This window comes from Salmo salar, chromosome ssa02 (assembly GCF_905237065.1).
Source record: "Salmo salar chromosome ssa02, Ssal_v3.1, whole genome shotgun sequence".
Taxonomy (NCBI): domain Eukaryota; kingdom Metazoa; phylum Chordata; class Actinopteri; order Salmoniformes; family Salmonidae; genus Salmo; species Salmo salar.
The window spans coordinates 72,176,028-72,202,842 of NC_059443.1; the positions used below are offsets into that span (position 1 = coordinate 72,176,028).

Below are 26,815 nucleotides of genomic sequence, written 5' to 3' on the forward strand. Positions count from 1 at the left end.
TAGATGTCTCATCTCTACATTATACTGCAACCCTTCAAATGTTCTACATCTCAAATAATGTGGCCACAATAAACGTGTAAAGGCTTAATATATCTGTGTGTGTCTCAGATGAGGAAGAGGACGAGGAGGAGAGTGATGAAGAGGGGGTAGAGATGATCATGCCGTCTAACTCCGCTGGTCTGGGAGAGGGGGAGGAGTCACTGGAGCCGCCCGTCAAGCTAGCCAGGACTGACCCCCAGGGACTGTTCAATAGCACACACACAGAGTGACTCACACACACCTTAAACACACCTTAAACACACGCTCTCCACTTAGCCGTTGGCTAACATGACACACACACACCACACCCACTCATCCTTTGCCTTAATGATAGTTTGCTATGAGCCCATATGTGATCCCAATGCCATTAAGTTCCTTATCTGTTCCTGCAACCTAACCTCACACACCCTGTCTGGCTGCACGTGTGTGTGTGTGTGTGTGTGTGTGTGTGTGTGTGTGTGTGTGTGTGTGAAAGCGAAGGAGAGAGGTTTCGCAGCTTGCCTTTTCATCTCTTTTAGTTATCATGGTTCCTCATCACCTTCATTGTGACATAAGAGACGGTGACCTCTTCACTAGACGGGGCAACAGTCTGTTCCAGACGGTGACCTCTTCACTAGACGGGGCAACAGTCTGTTCCAGACGGTGACCTCTTCACTAGACGGTGACCTCTTCACTAGACGGGGCAACAGTCTGTTCCAGACGGTGACCTCTTCACTAGACGGGGTAACAGTCTGTTCCAGACGGTGACCTCTTCACTAGACGGGGTAACAGTCTGTTCCAGACGGTGACCTCTTCACTAGACGGGGCAACAGTCTGTTCCAGACGGTGACCTCTTCACTAGACGGGGCAACAGTCTGTTCCAGACGGTGACCTCTTCACTAGACGGGGCAACAGTCTGTTCCAGACGGTGACCTCTTCACTAGACGGGGCAACAGTCTGTTCCAGACGGTGACCTCTTCACTAGACGGGGCAACAGTCTGTTCCAGACGGTGACCTCTTCACTAGACGGGGCAACAGTCTGTTCCAGACGGTGACCTCTTCACTAGACGGGGCAACAGTCTGTTCCAGACGGTGACCTCTTCACTAGACGGGGTAACAGTCTGTTCCAGACGGTGACCTCTTCACTAGACGGGGCAACAGTCTGTTCCAGACGGTGACCTCTTCACTAGACGGGGGCAACAGTCTGTTCCAGACGGTGACCTCTTCACTAGACGGGGTAACAGTCTGTTCTAGACGGGGCAACAGTCTGTTCCAGACGGTGACCTCTTCACTAGACGGGGTAACAGTCTGTTCCAGACGGTGACCTCTTCACTAGACGGGGCAACAGTCTGTTCCAGACGGTGACCTCTTCACTAGACGGGGTAACAGTCTGTTCCAGACGGTGACCTCTTCACTAGACGGGGCAACAGTCTGTTCTAGACGGGGCAACAGTCTGTTCCAGACGGTGACCTCTTCACTAGACGGGGTAACAGTCTGTTCCAGACGGTGACCTCTTCACTAGACGGGGCAACAGTCTGTTCCAGACGGTGACCTCTTCACTAGACGGGGCAACAGTCTGTTCTAGACGGGGCAACAGTCTGTTCCAGACGGTGACCTCTTCACTAGACAGGGTAACAGTCTGTTCCAGACGGTGACCTCTTCACTAGACGGGGCAACAGTCTGTTCCAGGCGGTGACCTCTTCACTAGATGGGGTAACAGTCTGTTCCAGATTTGACCAACTTATCCCACTAATTAACATGACCACTAGTTTGTCAGCTTGTTGTTGCTGGATGCAGAAACAGTCTTGTACCAGTACAGTCTGAGGTGTGTTGTAGCACGCTGAACATTTAAAGGTAATGTCTGATTGAGCTGACATATGCAACATTTACCGTCTGTGTGAACATGCTGAGGAACACTGCCTTTAAAAGGGGCATTGTCAACAACGTACCTCTGATTTGAATCCAGACCTACCGGACCAGTCAAACGTTTTAGAACACCTACTCATTCAAGGGTTTTTCTTTATTTTTACTATTTTCTACATTGTAGAATAAGACCTCAAAATTATGAAATAACACATGGAATCATGTAGTAACCAAAAAAGTGTTAAATCAAAAATATATTTTATATTTGAGATTCTTCTAAGTAGCCACCCTTTGCCTTGATAACAGCTTGTCTTCACTATTATTCTACAATGTAGAAAATAATATAAATAAAGAAAAACCCTTGAATGAGTAGGTGTGTCCAAACTTTGGACTGGTCCTGTATGAGTCAGTCAACCTGCATGCCTATAATCTTCTCTGTCCTCACCTTACCCACCCACTGTCCTAACTGCCATAGAAAGAGAGAGCGAGAGAGATTTACTGTGTTTGTCCTAGCCAGGTGTAGAGTTGTTACAGCAGTCTGTCTTCAGTCCTGATGATGTTCACTGACCTCTTAGACAACCACTTAGTGTGTCCCAAACGGCATCCTATCGGCACTTAAACAGGGCACCATTTAGGACGGCTCATCAAAGAGTCTTACTATGAATGTTAATAGCCCTCCGTGAAATGAGACTGAAGGGGTGTTGAAATCAGTCAGACGCTCTAACAGTAGTGTCCTGATGTAGTTCAGAGGATGGGGTGTGTAGGTCGATACAGGGCAGCGTTCAGAAACATACCTTTTTATTATTTGGACAACTAAGAGATGACCTGTGCCTTCTACAGCTAGACAACACTTGTGATTGCATCCCAAATGGCACCCTGTATAGTGCACTTTTTTGGACCTGAGCCCTATTGACCATGGTCAAAAGTAGTGCACTATATAGGGAATAGGGTGCCATTTGGAAGACAACCTGTGTTTTTAATTAGATCTGATTAATAAATTAAAGTGTTTCTAAACCTGTCTGCTGACTTGTACAATCTGACATTTGTTCCTCACGCTTTGGTAATGTATTGTTATTAAAATGTTATAAGAGAGGGGGCAGCCATAATGCATCCTGTTTATATCCCATTCATTTGTCCCTCCATCCTCATCCACACACAACAGTAAAGTGATATCTCACCAGCAGGATACAGACCTTCACAGAAACATCACTAATCTGTGATTGGGCAACAAGGACAAGGTCAGAACTCACACCAACCAATCAGGTTGGTAGATGACACAACGTTGCGTGTGCTCTTGCTGTATCTATGGCAACCTTAACTGCCAGCTCGTTGAATCAGCAAAAAGTCACCATAGTTAGAAAGCTATTCAGTACAGATCAGTGAATGTGTATTTGTAATATATCTATAGAAATAGATGTTACTTTAGTGACTATCATATATTTATTCAACCATTATGGCCTTATTTCAACAGTATGTGTAGCATATTTTGATGTACTATCCAGAGTATTTAGCTACTGTATTACTATTGTACAATCACATAAGATTTCTAGTATGTTTTGTAGACCTTTGTATTGAATCCCTGTGACTAGAGTTTGTAGTTTTATTATCAGTACCCAGTGAGCACAAGAAAGAGGTCTTTTCAAACATCTTGTACTCAATCGTTGCCCCATAAAGACGTGATACCAACCCACCTTTAGCCATTAAATGGAAAAGATACATACTTTACAAGTGTTTCTCCTCTTCACAGTCTCTTAAAGTTACGTTTCAAGTGTTTTTCCTTCACACACACAGGAAACAGAGCCACACACAAGGTGAATCTTTCAATTATTTATTTTTATCAAAAAATAATCAAGTGAACCATGCTCTCTCCGTCCAGTCTGTTAAAATACAGCCAGATAATTACAGGTTGCTTAACTCCATATCCCATAAGCCTCTGCTCCATCTAGGGTTGTAACTTTCCTGGGAAGAAGGACTAATCTGGAATCCTTCAACCAGGATTTCTAGAAAACTTTCCCAAAATTCCCAGGTTAACTCCATCACATACAAATACATTTATGAAGGGGACAATCTGAACTGACACCCTATTCCCTATGTAGTGCACTACTTTTGACCAAAGCTCTGAGAGCTTATGAGGCTCTGGACAAAACGTAGTGCACTACATAGGGAGCCATTTTGGACGTATCCAAGAAGAAATCTGTCAACGGTAAAATACGAGACAGATGGTGAAGTTGCCCTAAGACACAGATCTGCGGTCAGTTTTACATTCCCCCCCCCACTAATGGTTAAGGTTATGATTGGGGAGGGGAAGCTGATCCTAGATCTGTACTTAGGGGAACGTCAGTCACTCCAGTTCATGTGTAGGCCCTGTTGCATTCAGACAGACATGGAGATTCAGACCTGGATGAAACCAGACAAAGCTGGTTTAGAGAAGTGGCCTTTATGTTCCGAGAACAGCAGCAGAATCTCGGCAGCATGAGGACCACACCATTTCTCTACATACATCTCTCTCTCTCACACATAGTCATAAAACGGAAAATTACACCAAACAAACTAAACTAAAAACCCACAGTAAAATCATCTTTGTTCAGTCCAGCTCTGGATCCATGGGTGCAAATGTTACATTATATAGTCAAACAAAAACAGAACATGTGGAAAACACTGAATGCCTCCTGATTCTTCCATCCTACAACATCACACACACAGAGGCAGGTGCACAGATTCATGACAATATGGCACCCTATTCCCTAAATCAGGGGTATCCAACTCTGACCCTACGAGGTCCGGAGCCTGCTCGCTTTCTGTTCTACCTGATCATTAATTGCACACACACCTGGTGTCCCAGGTCCAAATCAGTCCCTGATTAGAGGGGAACAATGAAACAGTGGAACTGGTTTCCAGGTCCAGAATGGAGTCTGAAGGTCCTATATAGAGCACTACTTCTCACCAGAGTCATAAAGGGAAACAGTCAAATGTAGTGCACCACATGTGGAATAGGGTGCCATTTGAGAGGAAACATATGTTACTGTAGCAGCTAAACAGGCTTACTGTATGTGTGTCGGTGTTTGTCAGTGTGTGTGTGTGTGTGTGACAGTCCGAGCCTCTGGTGTCAGGACACCCCTCTGTTGTCCCTCATAGTATGATCCAGGTACTCCGGTCGCTGTCAGCTAACACCTGGAGAGAGGAACCTAGACAGAAGAGAGGGGGTCAAACAGAAGAATAAATGAGAATTCATTTACATAAAGAGTGGCTGTTTCATTTAACCCTTATTTTACCAGGTCAGTTGACTGAGAACACATTCTCATTTACCACAACAACCCGGAGAATAGTTACAAGGGAGAGGAGGGGGGATGAATTAGCCAATTGTAAGCTGGGGATGATTAGGGGGCCATGATGGTATGAGGGCCAGATTGGGAATTTAGCCATGAAACCAGGGTTAACACCCCTACTCTTATGATAAGTGCCATGGGATCTTTAATGACCACAGTTTAATGTCCCATCGGAAAGACGGCACCCTACACAGGGCAATGTCCCCAATCACTGCCCTGGGGCATTTGGATATAGTTTTTTAGACCAGAGGAGAGAGAGGCTCCTATTGGTCCTCCACCACGACTTCCAAAAGCATCTGGTCTCCCATCCAGGGAACGACCAGGACCAACCCTGCTTAGTTTCAGGGTGGTATGCTGCTGGCCTGAGTGTACAAAACATTAAGGACACCTCTTTCCATGACAGACTGACCAGGTGAATCCAGGTGAAAGCTATGATCCCTTATTGATGTCACTTGTTAAATCCACATTAATCAGTGTAGATGAAGGGGAGGAGACAGGTTAAAGAAGGATTTTTAAGCCTTGAGACATAGATTGTGTATGTGTGTCATTCAGAAGGTGAATGGGCAAGACAAAATATTTAAATGCCTTTGGGGTATGGTAGTGGGTATGGGGTACGGTAGTGGGTATGGGGTACAGTAGTGGGTATGGCGTATAGTAGTGGGTATGGGGTACAGTAGTGGGTATGGTAGCAGGTATGGTGTATGGTAGCGGTACGGTAGTGGGTATGGGGTACGGTAGTGGTATGGTAGCAGGTATGGTAGTGGGTATGGGGTATGGTAGGGGTTATGGTAGCGGGTATGGGATACAGTAGTGGGTATGGGATACTGTAGTGGGTACGGTAGTGGGTACGGGGTACTGTAGTGGGTATGGTAGTGGGTATGGTAGTAGGTATGGTAGTAGGTATGGTGTATGGTAGTGGGTATGGTAGTGGGAATGGTACCGGTTTGTGTCAAGAACTGCAACGTTTCCCAGGTATGGTAGTGGGTATGGGGTACGGTAGTGGGTATGGGGTATGGTAGTGGGTATGGGGTATGGTAGGGGTACGGTAGTGGGTACAGTAGTGGGAACGGTAGGGGGTATGGTAGGGGTACGGTAGTGGTTATGGTAGTGGGTATGGTAGGGGTACGGTATGGGGTATGGTAGTGGGTATGCGGTATGGTAGGGGGTATGGTAGGGGTACGGTAGTGGGTATGGTGTATGGTAGGGGTACGGTATGGGGTATGGTAGGGGTACGGTAGTGGGTATGGTGTATGGTAGGGGTACGGTATGGGGTATGGTAGTGGGTATGGTAGTGGGTACAATAGTGGGAACGGTAGGGGGTATGGTAGGGGTACGGTAGTGGGTATGGGGTATGGTAGTGTCATGACGTTGCCATCTTTGGACACTGCGAGCACCATCCCTCGACCTCTATACTTTTGACACCAGGCTCTGTAAGAGCGGTCGTAAATTCCTACGAGGAGACCCTCTCCTCATGGCCCCAGTATAGAGAGAACAAAGGAGTTCTTCCACCTCACAGAACTGGAGAACCGAACGATATTCAGGTTCTGGAGAAGGTATAAAAGATCGGTGAAGAATCCAGCTATGAAATGAACTGGTCCGTTTGGTACAATTTTGTGAAACTCATGAGACAATACCGCCACATTACCATAATCATGTTTATATACTAGCCTCAGCTATGAGACTTACATCTAAATGGTTGTATAAAATGAATGAATAAGGATAGAACTGTTTATGATGTTATGCAATGTGATTTTGGACTGTTAATGAAGGAAACTCCAATTCCCTTTGGAGTCTTAACTAAGTCCTTGGCACGCCCCCAGGGACACAGACAGGACCTGGCGTCATGAGACAGCCTTTTTCTGCTCTTCCGAATAAAACCCCCACCTTGGTTTTCTATCACCAGACCGAGCTTACCTCAATTACGAGATGGCTAAAGGTTGGAGACCAGCTTACCTCGATAACGAGAGGGCCAAGGTTTGACCATGCATTCCTCTTTCTGAACTTTAACCATACCACGTGGTTAAACTCTTAGACTATCGATACCGACAGAATAAGAACAAGTCTTTGATATTAATTACTTGTCTGCAGCTAGGAATTCGGTATCATTGAACGCGAAGACCGATGAAACATCCATTCTATAACGACATTAATGAATGTCACTTTGAAATATCCATTCTAACCGAGAGAGAGAGAACAAAACTCTCCAACAGAACAGAACTTTTCAACAAAGATCCCGATGACACACTGAGCGTAAATATATATATATTGATTGCAATTGTTCCCGAATGAGTGAGCGTTCATGTGCAAAGGATAAGTATTTCAATTGTTATAATTATCAACTCTGCAGTGCCTTCTCAGCTGACCCCACTCCCCTTTTGTCTAACAAGCCGCCATGCCGGTTTAGCCCACTAGGGCACATTCTCCTATCATTTCCTTGTAACCGTATCTACTGTTTGTCATGCATTTCTGTGAATTACCTAGTTAGTAAATAAATTATTTTAAGACAATTGATGTATGGATGACTCATAGTGAAGACTGGGTTCGTGCAGATAACCAACAACCAACAATTTACGACGTTTGGAATGAGACTGACGTGAGGTAAATAAGTCATTAATTCAAAGACTAATTGATCAGATATTAAAATATCTGAAAGTTATATTAGGAAAATTATAACTTTGTAATCTGTATATTTTCCTTGGTGCCCCGACTTCCTAGTTAATTACAGTTACATGATTAATCAGGTAAATCGCGTAATAATAATTAGAGTTATTTGATAAATATGTCTTCAGTTTTAATGATGCCAAAGACACGACAGTAGCGGGTATGGGGTATGGTAGTGGGTATGGTAGTGGGTACGGTAGTGGGTAGTGGGTATGGTAGTGGGTACGGTAGTGGGTACGGTAGTGGGTATGGGGTATGGTAGTGGGTACGGTAGTGGGTATGGTAGTGGGTATGGGGTACGGTAGTGGGTATGGTAGCGGGTACGGTAGCGGGTACGGTAGCGGGTATGGGGTACGGTAGTGGGTATGGGGTACGGTAGTGGGTATGGTAGCGGGTATGGTAGCGGGTATGGGGTATGGTAGTGGGTATGGTAGCGGGTATGGTAGCGGGTATGGGGTATTTACATTTTAGTCATTTAGCAGACGCTCTTATCCAGAGCGACTTACAGTAGTGAATGCATACATTTCATACATTTATTTATTTTTTGAACTGGCCCCCCGTGGGAATCGAACCCACAACCCTGGCGTTGCACACACCATGCTGGCGCTGCACACACCATGCTCTACCAACTGAACCACAGGGAAGACCGGGTAGTGGGTATGGTAGCGGGTATGGTAGTGGGTATGGTAGCGGGTATGGGGTATGGTAGCGGGTATGGTAGCGGGTATGGGGTATGGTAGTGGGTATGGTAGCGGGTATGGCAGTGGGTATGGGGTACAGTAGTGGGTATGGTAGGGGTACGGTAGTGGTATGGTGTATGGTAGTGGGTACGGTAGTGGGTATGGGGTACGGTAGTGGTATGGGGTACGGTAGTGGGTATGGGGTACGGTAGTGGGTATGGGGTACGGTAGTGGGTATGGTAGTGTAATGGAAATTATATGATTAAAGGTTTGACTAAATGATTTCACCCTGAAAATGTATAACCGAGTGATTATAAGGTTAATGTACTAATGTGTGTGTATGGGACAAGCTGAGACTTTAATATGTAGCAATGTAAGTGAGACGTTCAAGGAGAAGGGGAACTGTTAACAGACAGCAGACAACTTGTGACCACTGTGAAACTGATAACAGGAAGGTCTCCCTGTCCCGGGGAGGGGACAAACATTGAGGCTACAGTAGATTAGGTCCCAGGTGCAAGATATGATAAACAATGTATGTGTTGTAGAAAGGTTTGTAAACTGCATCGTCAGTGTTAGAGAAGAGGAGGGGCATTTGTATGACGAAATGGGTAATATAAAAGGCTGTGTGCATTGTACGGATTTTAGAGCTCTCGTAAATAAACGTTCTGACCATTGTTAGCTGGGTCTCAGTCTGTTTCTTTCAGCCGGAACCTTACACCTTCTGGTATACAAACTGAGCAGTTAAATTGAAGTTCGGTTTAAGAACATTGATAACTTAAATTCACGTAACAGGTAGTGGTACGGTAGTGGGTATGGGGTACGGTAGTGGGTATGGTAGTGGGTATGGTATTGGGTACGGTAGGGGTACGGGGTACGGTAGTGGGTATGGGGTACGGTAGTGGGTATGGTAGTGGGTATGGTAGTGGGTATGGGGTACGGTAGTGGGTATGGGGTACGGTAGTGGGTATGGTAGTGGGTATGGTAGTGGGTATGGTAGTGGGTATGGGGTATGGTATGGGGTACGGTAGTGGGTATGGGGTACGGAAGTGGGTATGGGGTACGGAAGTGGGTATGGGGTACGGAAGTGGGTATGGTAGGGGTACGGTAGTGGGTATGGTAGGGGTACGGTATATGGTAGTGGGTATGGTAGTGGGTACAGTAGTGGGAATGGTAGCGGGTACGGTAGGGGGTATGGGGTATGATAGTGGGTATGGTAGTGGGTATAGTAGTAGGTATGGTGTATGGTAGTGGGTATGGGGTATGGTAGTGGGTATGGTAGTAGGTATGGTGTATGGTAGTGGGTACGGTAGCGGGTATGGGGTATGGTAGTGGGTATGGGGTATGGTAGTGGGTATGGTAGTAGGTATGGTGTATGGTAGTGGGTACGGTAGCGGGTATGGGGTATGGTAGTGGGTATGGGGTATGGTAGTAGGTATGGTGTATGGTAGTGGGTACGGTAGCGGGTATAGGGTATGGTAGTGGGTATGGGGTATGGTAGTGGGTATGGTAGTAGGTATGGTGTATGGTAGTGGGTACGGTAGCGGGTACGGTAGTGGGTATGGGGTATGGTAGTAGGTATGGTGTATGGTAGTGGGTACGGTAGCGGGTATGGGGTATGGTAGTGGGTATGGGGTATGGTAGTGGGTATGGTAGTAGGTATGGTGTATGGTAGTGGGTACGGTAGCGGGTATGGGGTATGGTAGTGGGTATGGGGTATGGTAGTGGGAATGGTGTATGGTAGTGGGTATGGTGTATGGTGGTGGTATGGTAGTGGGTATGGTAGTGGGTATGGTGTATGGTAGTGGGTATGGTGTATGGTAGTGGGAGTGGGTGCCGGGCGCACCGGTTTGTGTCAAGAACTGCAACGCTGCTGGGTTTTTCACGCTATAGTTTCCCGTGTGTATCAAGAATGGTCCACCACTCAAAGGACATCCTGCCGACTTGACACAACTGTGGGAAGCATTGGAGTCAACATGGGCCAGCATTCCTGTGGAACGCTTTCAACACCTTGTAGAGTCCATGCCCCCATGAATTGAGGCTGTTCTAAGGGCAAAAGGGGGTGCAACTGAACATTAGGTGTAGTTCATGTTTTGTCCACTCAGTGTGTATATATAATGTGTGTATGTGTACCTTTGTGCAGGGCCTCGTTGGTCATGCGGTTGATGTAACGAGAGCTGCTCTCTGGAACCAGCCACTTCATTACTGTGTTAACACAAGACTTCCTGTAGGAACTCCATACACTGCCACTACAGGACGGGAGAGAAGAGAGAGATATGAAGAGAGAGAGATATGAGAGAGAGAGAGAGCGATAGATAAGAGATCGTCTCACCTGGTCTGACCCTTGACCTCAGTGAGGTCACCGACTCCGACGGTGTGACACACTCCTGTGTTGAGGTCCCAGCTCACCTGCAGACTGGAGTGGTAGGTGTTGGGCCTGGAAGACAACTACCAGTTAGTGTGAGTGACAGATAGATGCAATTAAAACAGCCCTCCAGACCCCACAACACCTCACCAGGTGACTAGCCAGGAAAACATCCCTCCAGACCCCACAACACCTCACCAGGTGACTAGCCAGGAAAACATCCCTCCAGACCCCACAACACCTCACCAGGTGACTAGCCAGGAAAACATCCCTCCAGACCCCACAACACCTCACCAGGTGACTAGCCAGGAAAACATCCCTCCAGACCCCACAACACCTCACCAGGTGACTAGCCAGGAAAACATCGCTCCAGACCCCACAACACCTCACCAGGTGACTAGCCAGGAAAACATCCCTCCAGACCCCACAACACCTCACCAGGTGACTAGCCAGGAAAACATCCCTCCAGACCCCACAACACCTCACCAGGTGACTAGCCAGGAAAACATCCCTCCAGACCCCACAACACCTCACCAGGTGACTAGCCAGGAAAACATCCCTCCAGACCCCACAACACCTCACCAGGTGACTAGCCAGGAAAACATCCCTCCAGACCCCACAACACCTCACCAGGTGACTAGCCAGGAAAACATCGCTCCAGACCCCACAACACCTCACCAGGTGACTAGCCAGGAAAACATCGCTCCAGACCCCACAACACCTCACCAGGTGACTAGCCAGGAAAACATCCCTCCAGACCCCACAACACCTCACCAGGTGACTAGCCAGGAAAACATCGCTCCAGACCCCACAACACCTCACCAGGTGACTAGCCAGGAAAACATCGCTCCAGACCCCACAACACCTCACCAGGTGACTAGCCAGGAAAACATCCCTCCAGACCCCACAACACCTCACCAGGTGACTAGCCAGGAAAACATCCCTCCAGACCCCACAACACCTCACCAGGTGACTAGCCAGGAAAACATCCCTCCAGACCCCACAACACCTCACCAGGTGACTAGCCAGGAAAACATCGCTCCAGACCCCACAACACCTCACCAGGTGACTAGCCAGGAAAACATCCCTCCAGACCCCACAACACCTCACCAGGTGACTAGCCAGGAAAACATCCCTCCAGACCCCACAACACCTCACCAGGTGACTAGCCACAATTGTCTGTTTTGTTCAAGCTGGGATGAAGTGTGGCTATGCCTTTACTAAAAAACAGATGTGTGTGTATAGGTGTGTGTGTGAATAGGTGTGTGTGTGTAGTGTATATGTAACGTAGTTACCTGCAGTGTTCCTCTTCAGGGTTGGAGAACGCCAGCAACAGCAGCCCAATGTTGATCACCACTGTGTTAGTCTCTGGACACACCTGACACACACACAATACAATACACACCATTACTGTCTGACCCGATTGAGTGAGTGAGTGAGTGAGTGAGTGAGTGTGTGTGTGTATATATACACACAGTGTGTAAATGTGCACGCTTGTAGAGTGTGTAAGAGTCCGTAGATGCTCCTGTGTGTGTGAACGCATGCGTACGGGTCGTGTGTATATGTCTATAGTGTGTGTGTGTGTGTGTGTGTGTGTGAGATATATATATCTCACACACGCCTACAGTTGAAGTCGGAAGTTTACATACACCTTAGCCAAATACATTAGTTTTTCACAATTGCTGACATTTAATCCTAGTAAAAATTCCCTGTCTTAGGTCAGTTAGGATCACCACTTTATTTTAAGAATGTGAAATGTCAGAATAATAGTAGCGAGAATGATTTATTTCAGCTTTTATTTCTTTCATCGCATTCCCAGTGGGTCAGAAGTTCACATACACTCAATTAGTATTCGGTAGCATTGCGTTTAAATTGTTTAACTTGGGTCAAACGTTTTGGTTAGCCTTCCACAAGCATCCCACAATAAGTTGGGTGAACTTTGGCCCATTCCTCCTGACAGAGCTGGTGTAACTGAGTCAGGTTTGTAGGCCTTCTTGCTCACACATGCTTTTTCAGTTCTGCCCACACATTTTCTATAGGATTGAGGTCAGGGCTTTGTGATGGCCACTCCAATACCTTGACTTTGTTGTCCTTAAGCCATTTTCCACAACTTTGGAAGTATGCTTGGGGTCATTGTCCATTTGGAAGACTCACTTCCTGACTGATGTCTTGAGATGTTGCTTCAATATATCCACATAATTTTCTTCCTCATGATGCCATCTATTTTGTGAAGTGCACCAGTCCCTCCTGCAGAAAAGCACCCCCATGCTTCACAGTTGGGATGGTGTTCTTCGGCTTGCAAGCCTCCCACTTTTTCCTCCAAACATAACGATGGTTATTATGGCCAAACAGTTCTATTTTTGTTTCATCAGAGCAGAGGACATTTCTCCAAAAAGTACAAATCTTTGTCCCCATGTGCAGTTGCAAACCGTAGTCTGGCTTTTTTTATGGCGGTTTTGGAGCAGTGGCTTCTTCCTTGCTGAGCGGCCTTTCAGGTTAAGTTGATATAAGACTCGTTTTACTGTGGATATAGATACTTTTGTACCTGTTTCCTCCAGCATCTTCACAAGGTCCTTTGCTGTTGTTCTGGGATTGATTTGCACTTTTCGCACCAAAGTACGTTCATCTCTAGGAGACAGAAAACGTCTCCTTCCTGAGCGGTATGACGGCTGCGTGGTCCCATGGTGTTTATACTTGCGTACTATTGTTTGTACAGATGAATGTGGTACCTTCAGGCGTTTGGAAATTGCTCCCAAGGATGAACCAGACTTGTGGAGGTCTACAATTTTTTTTCTGAGGTCTTGGCTGATTTCTTTTGATTTTCCCATGATGTCAAGCAAAGAGGCACTGAGTTTGAAGGTAGGCCTTGAAATACATCCACAGGTACACCTCCAATTGACTCAAATGATGTCAATTAGCCTATCAGAAGCTTCTAAAGCCATGACATCAGTTTCTGGAATTTTCCAAGCTGTTTAAAGGCACAGTCAACTTAGTGTATGTAAACTTCTGACCCACTGGAATTGTGATACAGTGAATTATAAGTGAAATAATCTGTCTGTAAACAATTGTTGTGTCAAGAACAAAGTAGATGTCCTAACCGACTTGCCAAAACTTTAGTTTGTTAACAAGAAATTTGTGGAGTGGTTGAAAAACTAATTTTAATGACGCCAACCTAAGTGTACGTAAACTTCCGACTTAAACTGTGTGTGTGTGTGTGTGTATATAGCGTGTGTATATATCTATGGTGTGTATGTGTGTATGTCTATAGGTCTATAGTGTGTGTATGTGTATAGGTCTAGAGTGTGTGTAGGTCTATAGTGTGTGTATGTGTATGTGTATAGGTCTAGAGTGTGTGTGTGTGTAGGTCTATAGTGTGTTTGTGTATATCAGTCTATAGTGTGTGTGTGTGTCTGTGTGTGTACATATGTACTGCATGTATGTATGTATGTACTGGATATAGGTCTATAGTGTGTGTGTGTGTGTGTGTGGTCTATAGTGTGTGTGTGTGTGTGTGTGTGTGTGTACGTATGTAGGTCTATAGTGTGTGTGTATATGTGTGTGTATGTATGTATGTACTGCATGTAAGTACTGCATGTATGTACTGTATATAGGTCTATAGTGTCTATAGTGTGTACAGGTCTATAGTGTGTATAGGTCTATAGCGTGTATATGTGTATAGGTCTATAGTGTGTATAGGTCTATAGTGTGTATAGGTTGTATAGGTCTATAGTGTGTATAGGTCTATAGTGTGTATAGGTCTATAGTGTGTATAGTGTATAGGTCTATAGTGTGTATAGGTCTATAGTGTGTATAGTGTATAGGTCTATAGTGTGTATAGGTCTATAGTGTGTATAGGTCTATAGTGTGTATAGTGTGTATAGGTCTATAGTGTGTATAGGTCTATAGTGTGTATAGTGTATAGGTCTATAGTGTGTATAGTGTGTATAGTGTGTATAGTGTCTATAGTGTGTATAGTGTGTATAGTGTGTATAGGTCTATAGTGTGTATAGGTCTATAGTGTGTATAGTGTGTATAGGTCTATAGTGTGTATAGTGTGTATAGGTCTATAGTGTCTATAGTGTGTATAGTGTGTATAGGTCTATAGTGTGTATAGTGTATAGGTCTATAGTGTGTATAGGTCTATAGTGTGTATAGGTCTATAGTGTGTATAGTGTGTATAGGTCTATAGTGTGTATAGGTCTATAGTGTATAGGTCTATAGTGTGTATAGGTCTATAGTGTCTATAGTGTGTATAGTGTGTATAGTGTGTATAGTGTGTATAGTGTGTATAGGTCTATAGTGTGTATAGGTCTATAGTGTGTATAGTGTGTATAGGTCTATAGTGTGTATAGTGTGTATAGGTCTATAGTGTGTATAGTGTGTATAGTGTGTATAGGTCTATAGTGTGTATAGTGTATAGGTCTATAGTGTGTATAGTGTATAGGTCTATAGTGTGTATAGGTCTATAGTGTGTATAGTGTGTATAGTGTATAGGTCTATAGTGTGTATAGGTCTATAGTGTGTATAATGTGTATAGTGTCTATAGTGTGTATAGGTGTATAGTGTCTATAGTGTGTATAGTGTATAGGTCTATAGTGTGTATAGTGTGTATAGGTCTATAGTGTGTATAGGTCTATAGTGTGTATAGTGTGTATAGGTCTATAGTGTCTATAGTGTGTATAGTGTGTATAGTGTGTATAGGTCTATAGTGTGTATAGTGTGTATAGTGTATAGGTCTATAGTGTGTATAGGTCTATAGTGTGTATAGTGTGTATAGTCTATAGGTCTATAGTGTGTATAGGTCTATAGTGTGTATAGTGTGTATAGGTCTATAGTGTGTATAGGTGTATAGTGTCTATAGTGTGTATAGTGTATAGGTCTATAGTGTGTATAGTGTGTATAGGTCTATAGTGTGTATAGGTCTATAGGTCTATAGTGTGTATAGTGTGTATAGGTCTATAGTGTCTATAGTGTGTATAGTGTGTATAGGTCTATAGTGTCTATAGTGTATAGGTCTATAGTGTGTATAGTGTATAGGTCTATAGTGTGTATAGGTCTATAGTGTCTATAGTGTGTATAGTGTATAGGTCTATAGTGTGTATAGGTCTATAGTGTCTATAGTGTGTATAGGTCTATAGTGTGTATAGTGTATAGGTCTATAGTGTGTATAGGTCTATAGTGTCTATATTGTGTATAGGTCTATAGTGTGTATAGGTCTATAGTGTCTATAGGTCTATAGTGTCTATAGTGTGTATAGTGTATAGGTCTATAGTGTGTATAGGTCTATAGTGTCTATTGTGTGTATAGTGTATAGGTCTATAGTGTGTATAGGTCTATAGTGTGTATAGTGTATAGGTCTATAGTGTGTATAGTGTATAGGTCTATAGTGTGTATGTCTATAGTGTGTATAGTGTATAGGTCTATAGTGTCTATAGTGTATAGGTCTATAGTGTGTATAGTGTGTATAGGTCTATAGTGTCTATAGTGTGTATAGTGTATAGGTCTATAGTGTGTATAGGTCTATAGTGTGTATAGTGTGTATAGGTCTATAGTGTGTATAGTGTGTATAGGTCTATAGTGTCTATAGTGTGTATAGTGTATAGGTCTATAGTGTGTATAGGTCTATAGTGTGTATAGTGTGTATAGGTCTATAGTGTGTATAGTGTGTATAGGTCTATAGTGTGTATAGGTCTATAGTGTGTATAGTGTGTATAGGTCTATAGTGTCTATAGTGTGTATAGTGTGTATAGTGTGTATAGGTCTATAGTGTCTAGGTCTATAGTGTGTATAGTGTATAGGTCTATAGTGTGTATAGGTCTATAGTGTCTATAGTGTGTATAGTGTATAGGTCTATAGTGTGTATAGGTCTATAGTGTCTATAGTGTGTATAGTGTATAGGTCTATAGTGTGTATAGTGTATAGGTCTATAGTGTGTATAGGTCTATAGTGTCTATAGTGTGTATAGGTCTATAGTGTGTATAGGTCTATAGTGTCTATAGGTCTATAGTGTCTATAGTGTGTATAGTGTATAGGTCTATAGTGTGTATAGGTCTATAGTGTCTATTGTGTGTATAGTGTATAGGTCTATAGTGTGTATAGGTCTATAGTGTGTATAGTGTGTATAGTGTATAGGTCTATAGTGTGTATAGTGTATAGGTCTATAGTGTGTATAGTGTATAGGTCTATAGTGTCTATAGTGTATAGGTCTATAGTGTGTATAGTGTATAGGTCTATAGTGTATAGGTCTATAGTGTGTATAGTGTGTATAGGTCTATAGTGTGTATAGTGTGTATAGTGTGTATAGGTCTATAGTGTCTATAGTGTATAGGTCTATAGTGTGTATAGTGTATAGGTCTATAGTGTGGATAGGTCTATAGTGTCTATAGTGTGTATAGTGTATAGGTCTATAGTGTGTATAGGTCTATAGTGTCTATAGTGTGTATAGGTGTATAGGTCTATAGTGTGTATAGGTCTATAGTGTCTATAGTGTGTATAGGTCTATAGTGTCTATAGTGTGTATAGTGTATAGGTCTATAGTGTGTATAGGTCTATAGTGTCTATAGTGTGTATAGTGTATAGGTCTATAGTGTGTATAGTGTATAGGTCTATAGTGTGTATAGGTCTATAGTGTCTATAGTGTGTATAGGTCTATAGTGTCTATAGTGTGTATAGTGTATAGGTCTATAGTGTGTATAGTGTATAGGTCTATAGTGTGTATAGTGTATAGGTCTATAGTGTGTATAGTGTATAGGTCTATAGTGTGTATAGTGTATAGGTCTATAGTGTGTATAGTGTATAGGTCTATAGTGTCTATAGTGTATAGGTCTATAGTGTGTATAGGTCTATAGTGTCTATAGTGTATAGGTCTATAGTGTGTATAGTGTGTATAGGTCTATAGTGTAAAGGTCTATAGTGTGTATAGGTCTATAGTGTAAAGGTCTATAGTGTGTATAGTGTATAGGTCTATAGTGTCTATAGTGTGTATAGGTCTATAGTGTCTATAGTGTGTATAGGTCTATAGTGTCTATAGTGTGTATAGTGTATAGGTCTATAGTGTGTATAGTGTATAGGTCTATAGTGTCTATAGTGTATAGGTCTATAGTGTGTATAGTGTATAGGTCTATAGTGTCTATAGTGTATAGGTCTATAGTGTAAAGGTCTATAGTGTGTATAGTGTATAGGTCTATAGTGTGTATAGTATATAGGTCTATAGTGTGTATAGTATATAGGTCTATAGTGTGTATAGTGTATAGGTCTATAGTGTCTATAGTGTGTATAGGTCTATAGTGTCTATAGTGTCCATAGTGTATAGGTCTATAGTGTGTATAGTGTATAGGTCTATAGTGTGTATAGTGTATAGGTCTATAGTGTGTATAGTGTATAGGTCTATAGTGTGTATAGTGTATAGGTCTATAGTGTGTATAGTGTGTAGTGTGTATAGTGTATAGGTCTATAGTGTGTATAGTGTATAGGTCTATAGTGTGTATAGGTCTATAGTGTGTATAGTGTATAGGTCTATAGTGTGTATAGGTCTATAGTGTATATAGTGTGTATAGTGTATAGGTCTATAGTGTGTATAGGTCTATAGTGTCTATAGTGTGTATAGGTCTATAGTGTGTATAGTGTGTATAGGTCTATAGTGTCTATAGTGTGTATAGGTCTATAGTGTGTATAGTGTGTATAGGTCTATAGTGTGTATAGTGTGTATAGGTCTATAGTGTCTATAGTGTGTATAGGTCTATAGTGTCTATAGTGTGTATAGTGTATAGGTCTATAGTGTGTATAGTGTATAGGTCTATAGTGTGTATAGTGTATAGGTCTATAGTGTCTATAGTGTATAGGTCTATAGTGTGTATAGTGTATAGGTCTATAGTGTCTATAGTGTATAGGTCTATAGTGTGTATAGTGTATAGGTCTATAGTGTCTATAGTGTATAGGTCTATAGTGTCTATAGTGTATAGGTCTATAGTGTCTATAGTGTATAGGTCTATAGTGTGTATAGTGTGTATAGGTCTATAGTGTCTAGGTCTATAGTGTATAGGTCTATAGTGTGTATAGTGTATAGGTCTATAGTGTGTATAGTGTGTATAGTGTGTAGTGTGTATAGTGTATAGGTCTATAGTGTGTATAGGTCTATAGTGTGTATAGTGTATAGGTCTATAGTGTGTATAGGTCTATAGTGTATATAGTGTGTATAGTGTATAGGTCTATAGTGTCTATAGTGTGTATAGGTCTATAGTGTGTATAGTGTGTATAGGTCTATAGTGTGTATAGGTCTATAGTGTGTATAGGTCTATAGTGTCTATAGTGTGTATAGTGTATAGGTCTATAGTGTGTATAGGTCTATAGTGTCTATAGTGTGTATAGTGTGTATAGGTCTATAGTGTGTATAGTGTATAGGTCTATAGTGTGTATAGGTCTATAGTGTCTATAGTGTGTATAGTGTATAGGTCTATAGTGTGTATAGTGTATAGGTCTATAGTGTGTATAGGTCTATAGTGTCTATAGTGTGTATAGTGTATAGGTCTATAGTGTGTATAGGTCTATAGTGTCCATAGTGTGTATAGTGTATAGGTCTATAGTGTGTATAGGTCTATAGTGTCCATAGTGTATAGGTCTATAGTGTGTATAGTGTATAGGTCTATAGTGTGTATAGTGTATAGGTCTATAGTGTCTATAGTGTATAGGTCTATAGTGTGTATAGTGTATAGGTCTATAGTGTATAGGTCTATAGTGTGTATAGGTCTATAGTGTGTATAGTGTGTATAGTGTGTATAGGTCTATAGTGTATAGGTCTATAGTGTGTATAGTGTATAGGTCTATAGTGTGGATAGGTCTATAGTGTCTATAGTGTGTATAGTGTATAGGTCTATAGTGTGTATAGGTCTATAGTGTCTATAGTGTGTATAGTGTATAGGTCTATAGTGTGTATAGGTCTATAGTGTCTATAGTGTGTATAGTGTATAGGTCTATAGTGTGTATAGGTCTATAGTGTCTATAGTGTGTATAGTGTATAGGTCTATAGTGTGTATAGTGTATAGGTCTATAGTGTGTATAGGTCTATAGTGTCTATAGTGTGTATAGGTCTATAGTGTCTATAGTGTGTATAGGTCTATAGTGTGTATAGTGTATAGGTCTATAGTGTGTATAGTGTATAGGTCTATAGTGTGTATAGTGTATAGGTCTATAGTGTGTATAGTGTATAGGTCTATAGTGTCTATAGTGTATAGGTCTATAGTGTGTATAGTGTATAGGTCTATAGTGTCTATAGTGTATAGGTCTATAGTGTGTATAGTGTGTATAGGTCTATAGTGTAAAGGTCTATAGTGTGTATAGTGTATAGGTCTATAGTGTGTATAGTATATAGGTCTATAGTGTGTATAGTGTATAGGTCTATAGTGTCTATAGTGTGTATAGGTCTATAGTGTCTATAGTGTGTATAGTGTATAGGTCTATAGTGTGTATAGTGTATAGGTCTATAGTGTGTATAGTGTATAGGTCTATAGTGTGTATAGTGTGTAGTGTGTATAGTGTATAGGTCTATAGTGTGTATAGTGTATAGGTCTATAGTGTGTATAGGTCTATAGTGTGTATAGTGTATAGGTCTATAGTGTGTATAGGTCTATAGTGTATATAGTGTGTATAGTGTATAGGTCTATAGTGTGTATAGGTCTATAGTGTCTATAGTGTGTATAGGTCTATAGTGTGTATAGTGTGTATAGGTCTATAGTGTCTATAGTGTGTATAGGTCTATAGTGTCTATAGTGTGTATAGGTCTATAGTGTCTATAGTGTGTATAGTGTATAGGTCTATAGTGTGTATAGTGTATAGGTCTATAGTGTGTATAGTGTATAGGTCTATAGTGTGTATAGTGTATAGGTCTATAGTGTCTATAGTGTATAGGTCTATAGTGTCTATAGTGTATAGGTCTATAGTGTGTATAGGTCTATAGTGTGTATAGTGTATAGGTCTATAGTGTCTATAGTGTATAGGTCTATAGTGTCTATAGTGTATAGGTCTATAGTGTGTATAGTGTGTATAGGTCTATAGTGTCTATAGTGTATAGGTCTATAGTGTATAGGTCTATAGTGTATAGGTCTATAGTGTGTATAGTGTATAGGTCTATAGTGTGTATAGTGTGTATAGTGTATAGGTCTATAGTGTGTATAGGTCTATAGTGTGTATAGTGTATAGGTCTATAGTGTGTATAGGTCTATAGTGTATATAGTGTGTATAGTGTATAGGTCTATAGTGTCTATAGTGTGTATAGGTCTATAGTGTGTATAGTGTGTATAGTGTGTATAGGTCTATAGTGTGTATAGTGTGTATAGGTCTATAGTGTGTATAGGTCTATAGTGTCTATAGTGTGTATAGTGTATAGGTCTATAGTGTGTATAGGTCTATAGTGTCTATAGTGTGTATAGTGTGTATAGGTCTATAGTGTGTATAGTGTATAGGTCTATAGTGTGTATAGGTCTATAGTGTCTATAGTGTGTATAGTGTATAGGTCTATAGTGTGTATAGGTCTATAGTGTCCATAGTGTGTATAGTGTATAGGTCTATAGTGTGTATAGTGTATAGGTCTATAGTGTGTATAGTGTATAGTGTCCATAGTGTCTATAGTGTATAGTGTCCATAGTGTCTATAGTGTATAGGTCTATAGTGTGTATAGTGTGTATAGGTCTATAGTGTAAAGGTCTATAGTGTGTATAGTGTATAGGTCTATAGTGTGTATAGTATATAGGTCTATAGTGTGTATAGTGTATAGGTCTATAGTGTCTATAGTGTGTATAGGTCTATAGTGTCTATAGTGTGTATAGTGTATAGGTCTATAGTGTATAGGTCTATAGTGTGTATAGTGTATAGGTCTATAGTGTGTATAGTGTGTAGTGTGTATAGTGTATAGGTCTATAGTGTGTATAGTGTATAGGTCTATAGTGTGTATAGGTCTATAGTGTGTATAGTGTATAGGTCTATAGTGTGTATAGGTCTATAGTGTATATAGTGTGTATAGTGTATAGGTCTATAGTGTGTATAGGTCTATAGTGTCTATAGGTCTATAGTGTGTATAGTGTGTATAGGTCTATAGTGTCTATAGTGTGTATAGTGTGTATAGTATATAGGTCTATAGTGTGTATAGTGTATAGGTCTATAGTGTCTATAGTGTGTATAGGTCTATAGTGTCTATAGTGTGTATAGTGTATAGGTCTATAGTGTGTATAGTGTATAGGTCTATAGTGTGTATAGTGTATAGGTCTATAGTGTGTATAGTGTGTAGTGTGTATAGTGTATAGGTCTATAGTGTGTATAGTGTATAGGTCTATAGTGTGTATAGGTCTATAGTGTGTATAGTGTATAGGTCTATAGTGTGTATAGGTCTATAGTGTATATAGTGTGTATAGTGTATAGGTCTATAGTGTCTATAGGTCTATAGTGTGTATAGTGTGTATAGTGTGTATAGGTCTATAGTGTCTATAGTGTGTATAGTGTGTATAGGTCTATAGTGTCTATAGTGTGTATAGGTCTATAGTGTCTATAGTGTGTATAGTGTATAGGTCTATAGTGTGTATAGTGTATAGGTCTATAGTGTCTATAGTGTATAGGTCTATAGTGTGTATAGTGTATAGGTCTATAGTGTCTATAGTGTATAGGTCTATAGTGTGTATAGTGTATAGGTCTATAGTGTGTATAGTGTATAGGTCTATAGTGTCTATAGTGTATAGGTCTATAGTGTCTATAGTGTATAGGTCTATAGTGTCTATAGTGTATAGGTCTATAGTGTGTATAGTGTGTATAGGTCTATAGTGTCTATAGTGTATAGGTCTATAGTGTATAGGTCTATAGTGTATAGGTCTATAGTGTGTATAGTGTATAGGTCTATAGTGTGTATAGTGTGTATAGTGTGTATAGTGTATAGGTCTATAGTGTGTATAGGTCTATAGTGTGTATAGTGTATAGGTCTATAGTGTGTATAGGTCTATAGTGTATATAGTGTGTATAGTGTGTATAGTGTATAGGTCTATAGTGTCTATAGTGTGTATAGGTCTATAGTGTCTATAGTGTGTATAGGTCTATAGTGTGTATAGTGTGTATAGGTCTATAGTGTCTATAGTGTGTATAGTGTGTATAGTATATAGGTCTATAGTGTGTATAGTGTATAGGTCTATAGTGTCTATAGTGTGTATAGGTCTATAGTGTCTATAGTGTGTATAGTGTATAGGTCTATAGTGTGTATAGTGTATAGGTCTATAGTGTGTATAGTGTATAGGTCTATAGTGTGTATAGTGTGTAGTGTGTATAGTGTATAGGTCTATAGTGTGTATAGTGTATAGGTCTATAGTGTGTATAGGTCTATAGTGTGTATAGTGTATAGGTCTATAGTGTGTATAGGTCTATAGTGTATATAGTGTGTATAGTGTGTATAGGTCTATAGTGTCTATAGTGTGTATAGGTCTATAGTGTGTATAGTGTGTATAGGTCTATAGTGTCTATAGTGTGTATAGTGTGTATAGGTCTATAGTGTCTATAGTGTGTATAGGTCTATAGTGTCTATAGTGTATAGGTCTATAGTGTATAGGTCTATAGTGTGTATAGTGTATAGGTCTATAGTGTCTATAGTGTATAGGTCTATAGTGTGTATAGTGTATAGGTCTATAGTGTCTATAGTGTATAGGTCTATAGTGTGTATAGTGTATAGGTCTATAGTGTGTATAGTGTATAGGTCTATAGTGTCTATAGTGTATAGGTCTATAGTGTGTATAGTGTGTATAGGTCTATAGTGTATAGGTCTATAGTGTATAGGTCTATAGTGTATAGGTCTATAGTGTGTATAGTGTATAGGTCTATAGTGTGTATAGTGTGTATAGTGTGTATAGTGTATAGGTCTATAGTGTGTATAGGTCTATAGTGTGTATAGTGTATAGGTCTATAGTGTGTATAGGTCTATAGTGTATATAGTGTGTATAGTGTATAGGTCTATAGTGTCTATAGTGTGTATAGGTCTATAGTGTGTATAGTGTGTATAGTGTGTATAGGTCTATAGTGTGTATAGTGTGTATAGGTCTATAGTGTCTATAGTGTGTATAGTGTATAGGTCTATAGTGTGTATAGGTCTATAGTGTCTATAGTGTGTATAGGTCTATAGTGTGTATAGTGTATAGGTCTATAGTGTGTATAGGTCTATAGTGTCTATAGTGTGTATAGTGTATAGGTCTATAGTGTGTATAGGTCTATAGTGTCCATAGTGTGTATAGTGTATAGGTCTATAGTGTGTATAGGTCTATAGTGTCCATAGTGTGTATAGTGTATAGGTCTATAGTGTGTATAGGTCTATAGTGTCTATAGTGTGTATAGTGTATAGGTCTATAGTGTGTATAGGTCTATAGTGTCTATAGTGTGTATAGTGTCTATAGTGTGTATAGTGTATAGGTCTATAGTGTGTATAGGTCTATAGTGTCTATAGTGTGTATAGTGTATAGGTCTACAGTGTGTATAGGTCTATAGTGTCTATAGTGTGTACAGTGTATAGGTCTACAGTGTGTATAGGTCTATAGTGTCTATAGTGTGTATAGTGTATAGGTCTATAGTGTGTATAGGTCTATAGTGTGTATAGTGTATAGGTCTATAGTGTGTATAGGTCTATAGTGTGTATAGTGTATAGGTCTATAGTGTGTATAGGTCTATAGTGTGTATAGTGTGTATAGTGTATAGGTCTATAGTGTGTATAGTGTATAGGTCTATAGTGTGTATAGGTCTATAGTGTCTATAGTGTGTATAGTGTATAGGTCTATAGTGTGTATAGTGTATAGGTCTATAGTGTGTATAGTGTATAGGTCTATAGTGTGTATAGTGTATAGGTCTATAGTGTGTATAGTGTATAGGTCTATAGTGTGTATAGGTCTATAGTGTCTATAGTGTGTATAGTGTATAGGTCTATAGTGTGTATAGTGTATAGGTCTATAGTGTGTATAGTGTCTATAGTGTGTATAGTGTATAGGTCTACAGTGTGTATAGGTCTATAGTGTCTATAGTGTGTATAGTGTATAGATCTATAGTGTGTATAGGTCTATAGTGTGTATAGTGTATAGGTCTACAGTGTGTATAGGTCTATAGTGTCTATAGTGTGTATAGTGTATAGGTCTATAGTGTGTATAGGTCTATAGTGTGTATAGTGTATAGGTCTATAGTGTGTATAGTGTGTATAGGTCTATAGTGTGTATAGTGTGTATAGTGTATATAGTGTGTATAGTGTATAGGTCTATAGTGTGTATAGTGTATAGGTCTATAGTGTGTATAGTGTATAGGTCTATAGTGTATAGGTCTATAGTGTCTATAGTGTGTATAGGTCTATAGTGTGTATAGTGTATAGGTCTATAGTGTGTATAGTGTATAGGTCTATAGTGTGTATAGGTCTATAGTGTGTATAGTGTATAGGTCTATAGTGTGTATAGTGTGTATATTGTATAGGTCTATAGTGTCTATAGTGTGTATAGTGTGTATAGTGTATAGGTCTATAGTGTCTATAGTGTGTATAGTGTATAGGTCTATAGTGTCTATAGTGTATAGGTCTATAGTGTGTATAGTGTGTATAGTGTATAGGTCTATAGTGTGTATAGTGTATAGGTCTATAGTGTGTATAGTGTGTATAGTGTATAGGTCTATAGTGTCTATAGTGTGTATAGTGTATAGGTCTATAGTGTGTATAGTGTGTATAGTGTATAGGTCTATAGTGTCTATAGTGTGTATAGTGTATAGGTCTATAGTGTGTATAGTGTCTATAGTGTGTATTATGTATAGCTCTATAGTGTGTATAGTGTATAGGTCTATAGTGTGTATAGTGTATAGGTCTATAGTGTGTATAGGTCTATAGTGTGTATAGTGTTTAGGTCTATAGTGTGTATAGTGTGTAGGTCTATAGTGTATAGGTCTATAGTGTGTATAGGTCTATAGTGTGTATAGTGTATAGGTCTATAGTGTGTATAGTGTGTATAGTGTATAGGTCTATAGTGTGTATAGTGTCTATAGTGTATAGGTCTATAGTGTATAGTGTGTATAGTGTATAGGTCTATAGTGTCTATAGTGTGTATAGTGTATAGGTCTATAGTGTGTATAGTGTGTATAGTGTATAGGTCTATAGTGTGTATAGGTCTATAGTGTGTATAGTGTATAGGTCTATAGTGTATAGTGTGTATAGTGTATAGGTCTATAGTGTCTATAGTGTGTATAGTGTATAGGTCTATAGTGTGTATAGTGTATAGGTCTATAGTGTGTATAGGTCTATAGTGTGTATAGGTCTATAGTGTGTATAGTGTGTATAGTGTATAGGTCTATAGTGTGTATAGGTCTATAGTGTGTATAGTGTATAGGTCTATAGTGTATAGTGTGTATAGTGTATAGGTCTATAGTGTCTATAGTGTGTATAGTGTATAGGTCTATAGTGTGTATAGTGTATAGGTCTATAGTGTGCACAACTTGCAGACTTTGTTACTTCTAGGTTGGACTACTGCAATGCTCTACTTTCCGGCTACCCGGATAAAGCACTAAATAAACTTCAGTTAGTGCTAAATACGGCTGCTAGAATCCTGACTAGAACCAAAAAATGTGATCATATTACTCCAGTGCTAGCCTCCCTACACTGGCTTCCTGTAAAGGCAAGGTTTTACTGCTAACCTACAAAGCATTACATGGGCTTACTCCTACCCATCTTTCCGATTTGGTCCTGCCGTACATACCAACACGTACGCTACGGTCACAAGACGCGGGCCTCCTAATTGTTCCTAGAATTTCTAAGCAAACAGCTGGAGGCAGGGCTTTCTCCTATAGAGCTCCATTTTTATGGAATAGTCTGCCTACCCATGTGAGAGACGCAGACTCAGTCTCAACCTTTAAGTCTTTACTGAAGACAT

At 40.7% G+C, this 26,815-nt stretch overlaps 2 protein-coding genes across 3 annotated transcripts in view; one reads left to right on the plus strand and one right to left on the minus strand.

Moving 5' to 3' along the window:
• The window catches only part of LOC106593727 (MHC class II regulatory factor RFX1), a 30,578-nt gene extending 27,605 nt beyond the window's left edge, over window positions 1-2,973 (plus strand). The window contains exon 17 of the mRNA XM_045709548.1: window positions 109-2,973. Within this exon, the coding sequence (XP_045565504.1) occupies window positions 109-269 (161 nt within the window). The 3' untranslated portion in view covers window positions 270-2,973. The remainder of the gene's footprint in view (window positions 1-108) is intronic.
• Window positions 2,974-3,693: 720 nt separating this feature from the next.
• LOC106592097 (DDB1- and CUL4-associated factor 15) overlaps window positions 3,694-26,815 on the minus strand; it is a 44,460-nt gene continuing 21,338 nt past the window's right edge. For both annotated transcript variants that reach the window (XM_045709554.1, XM_045709551.1), the window contains exons 10-13: window positions 12,206-12,288; window positions 10,878-10,982; window positions 10,679-10,794; window positions 3,694-5,066 (exon numbers count right to left, since the gene is read on the minus strand). In XM_045709554.1, the coding sequence (XP_045565510.1) occupies window positions 5,011-5,066; window positions 10,679-10,794; window positions 10,878-10,982; window positions 12,206-12,288 (360 nt within the window). In that variant the 3' untranslated portion in view covers window positions 3,694-5,010. The remainder of the gene's footprint in view (window positions 5,067-10,678; window positions 10,795-10,877; window positions 10,983-12,205; window positions 12,289-26,815) is intronic.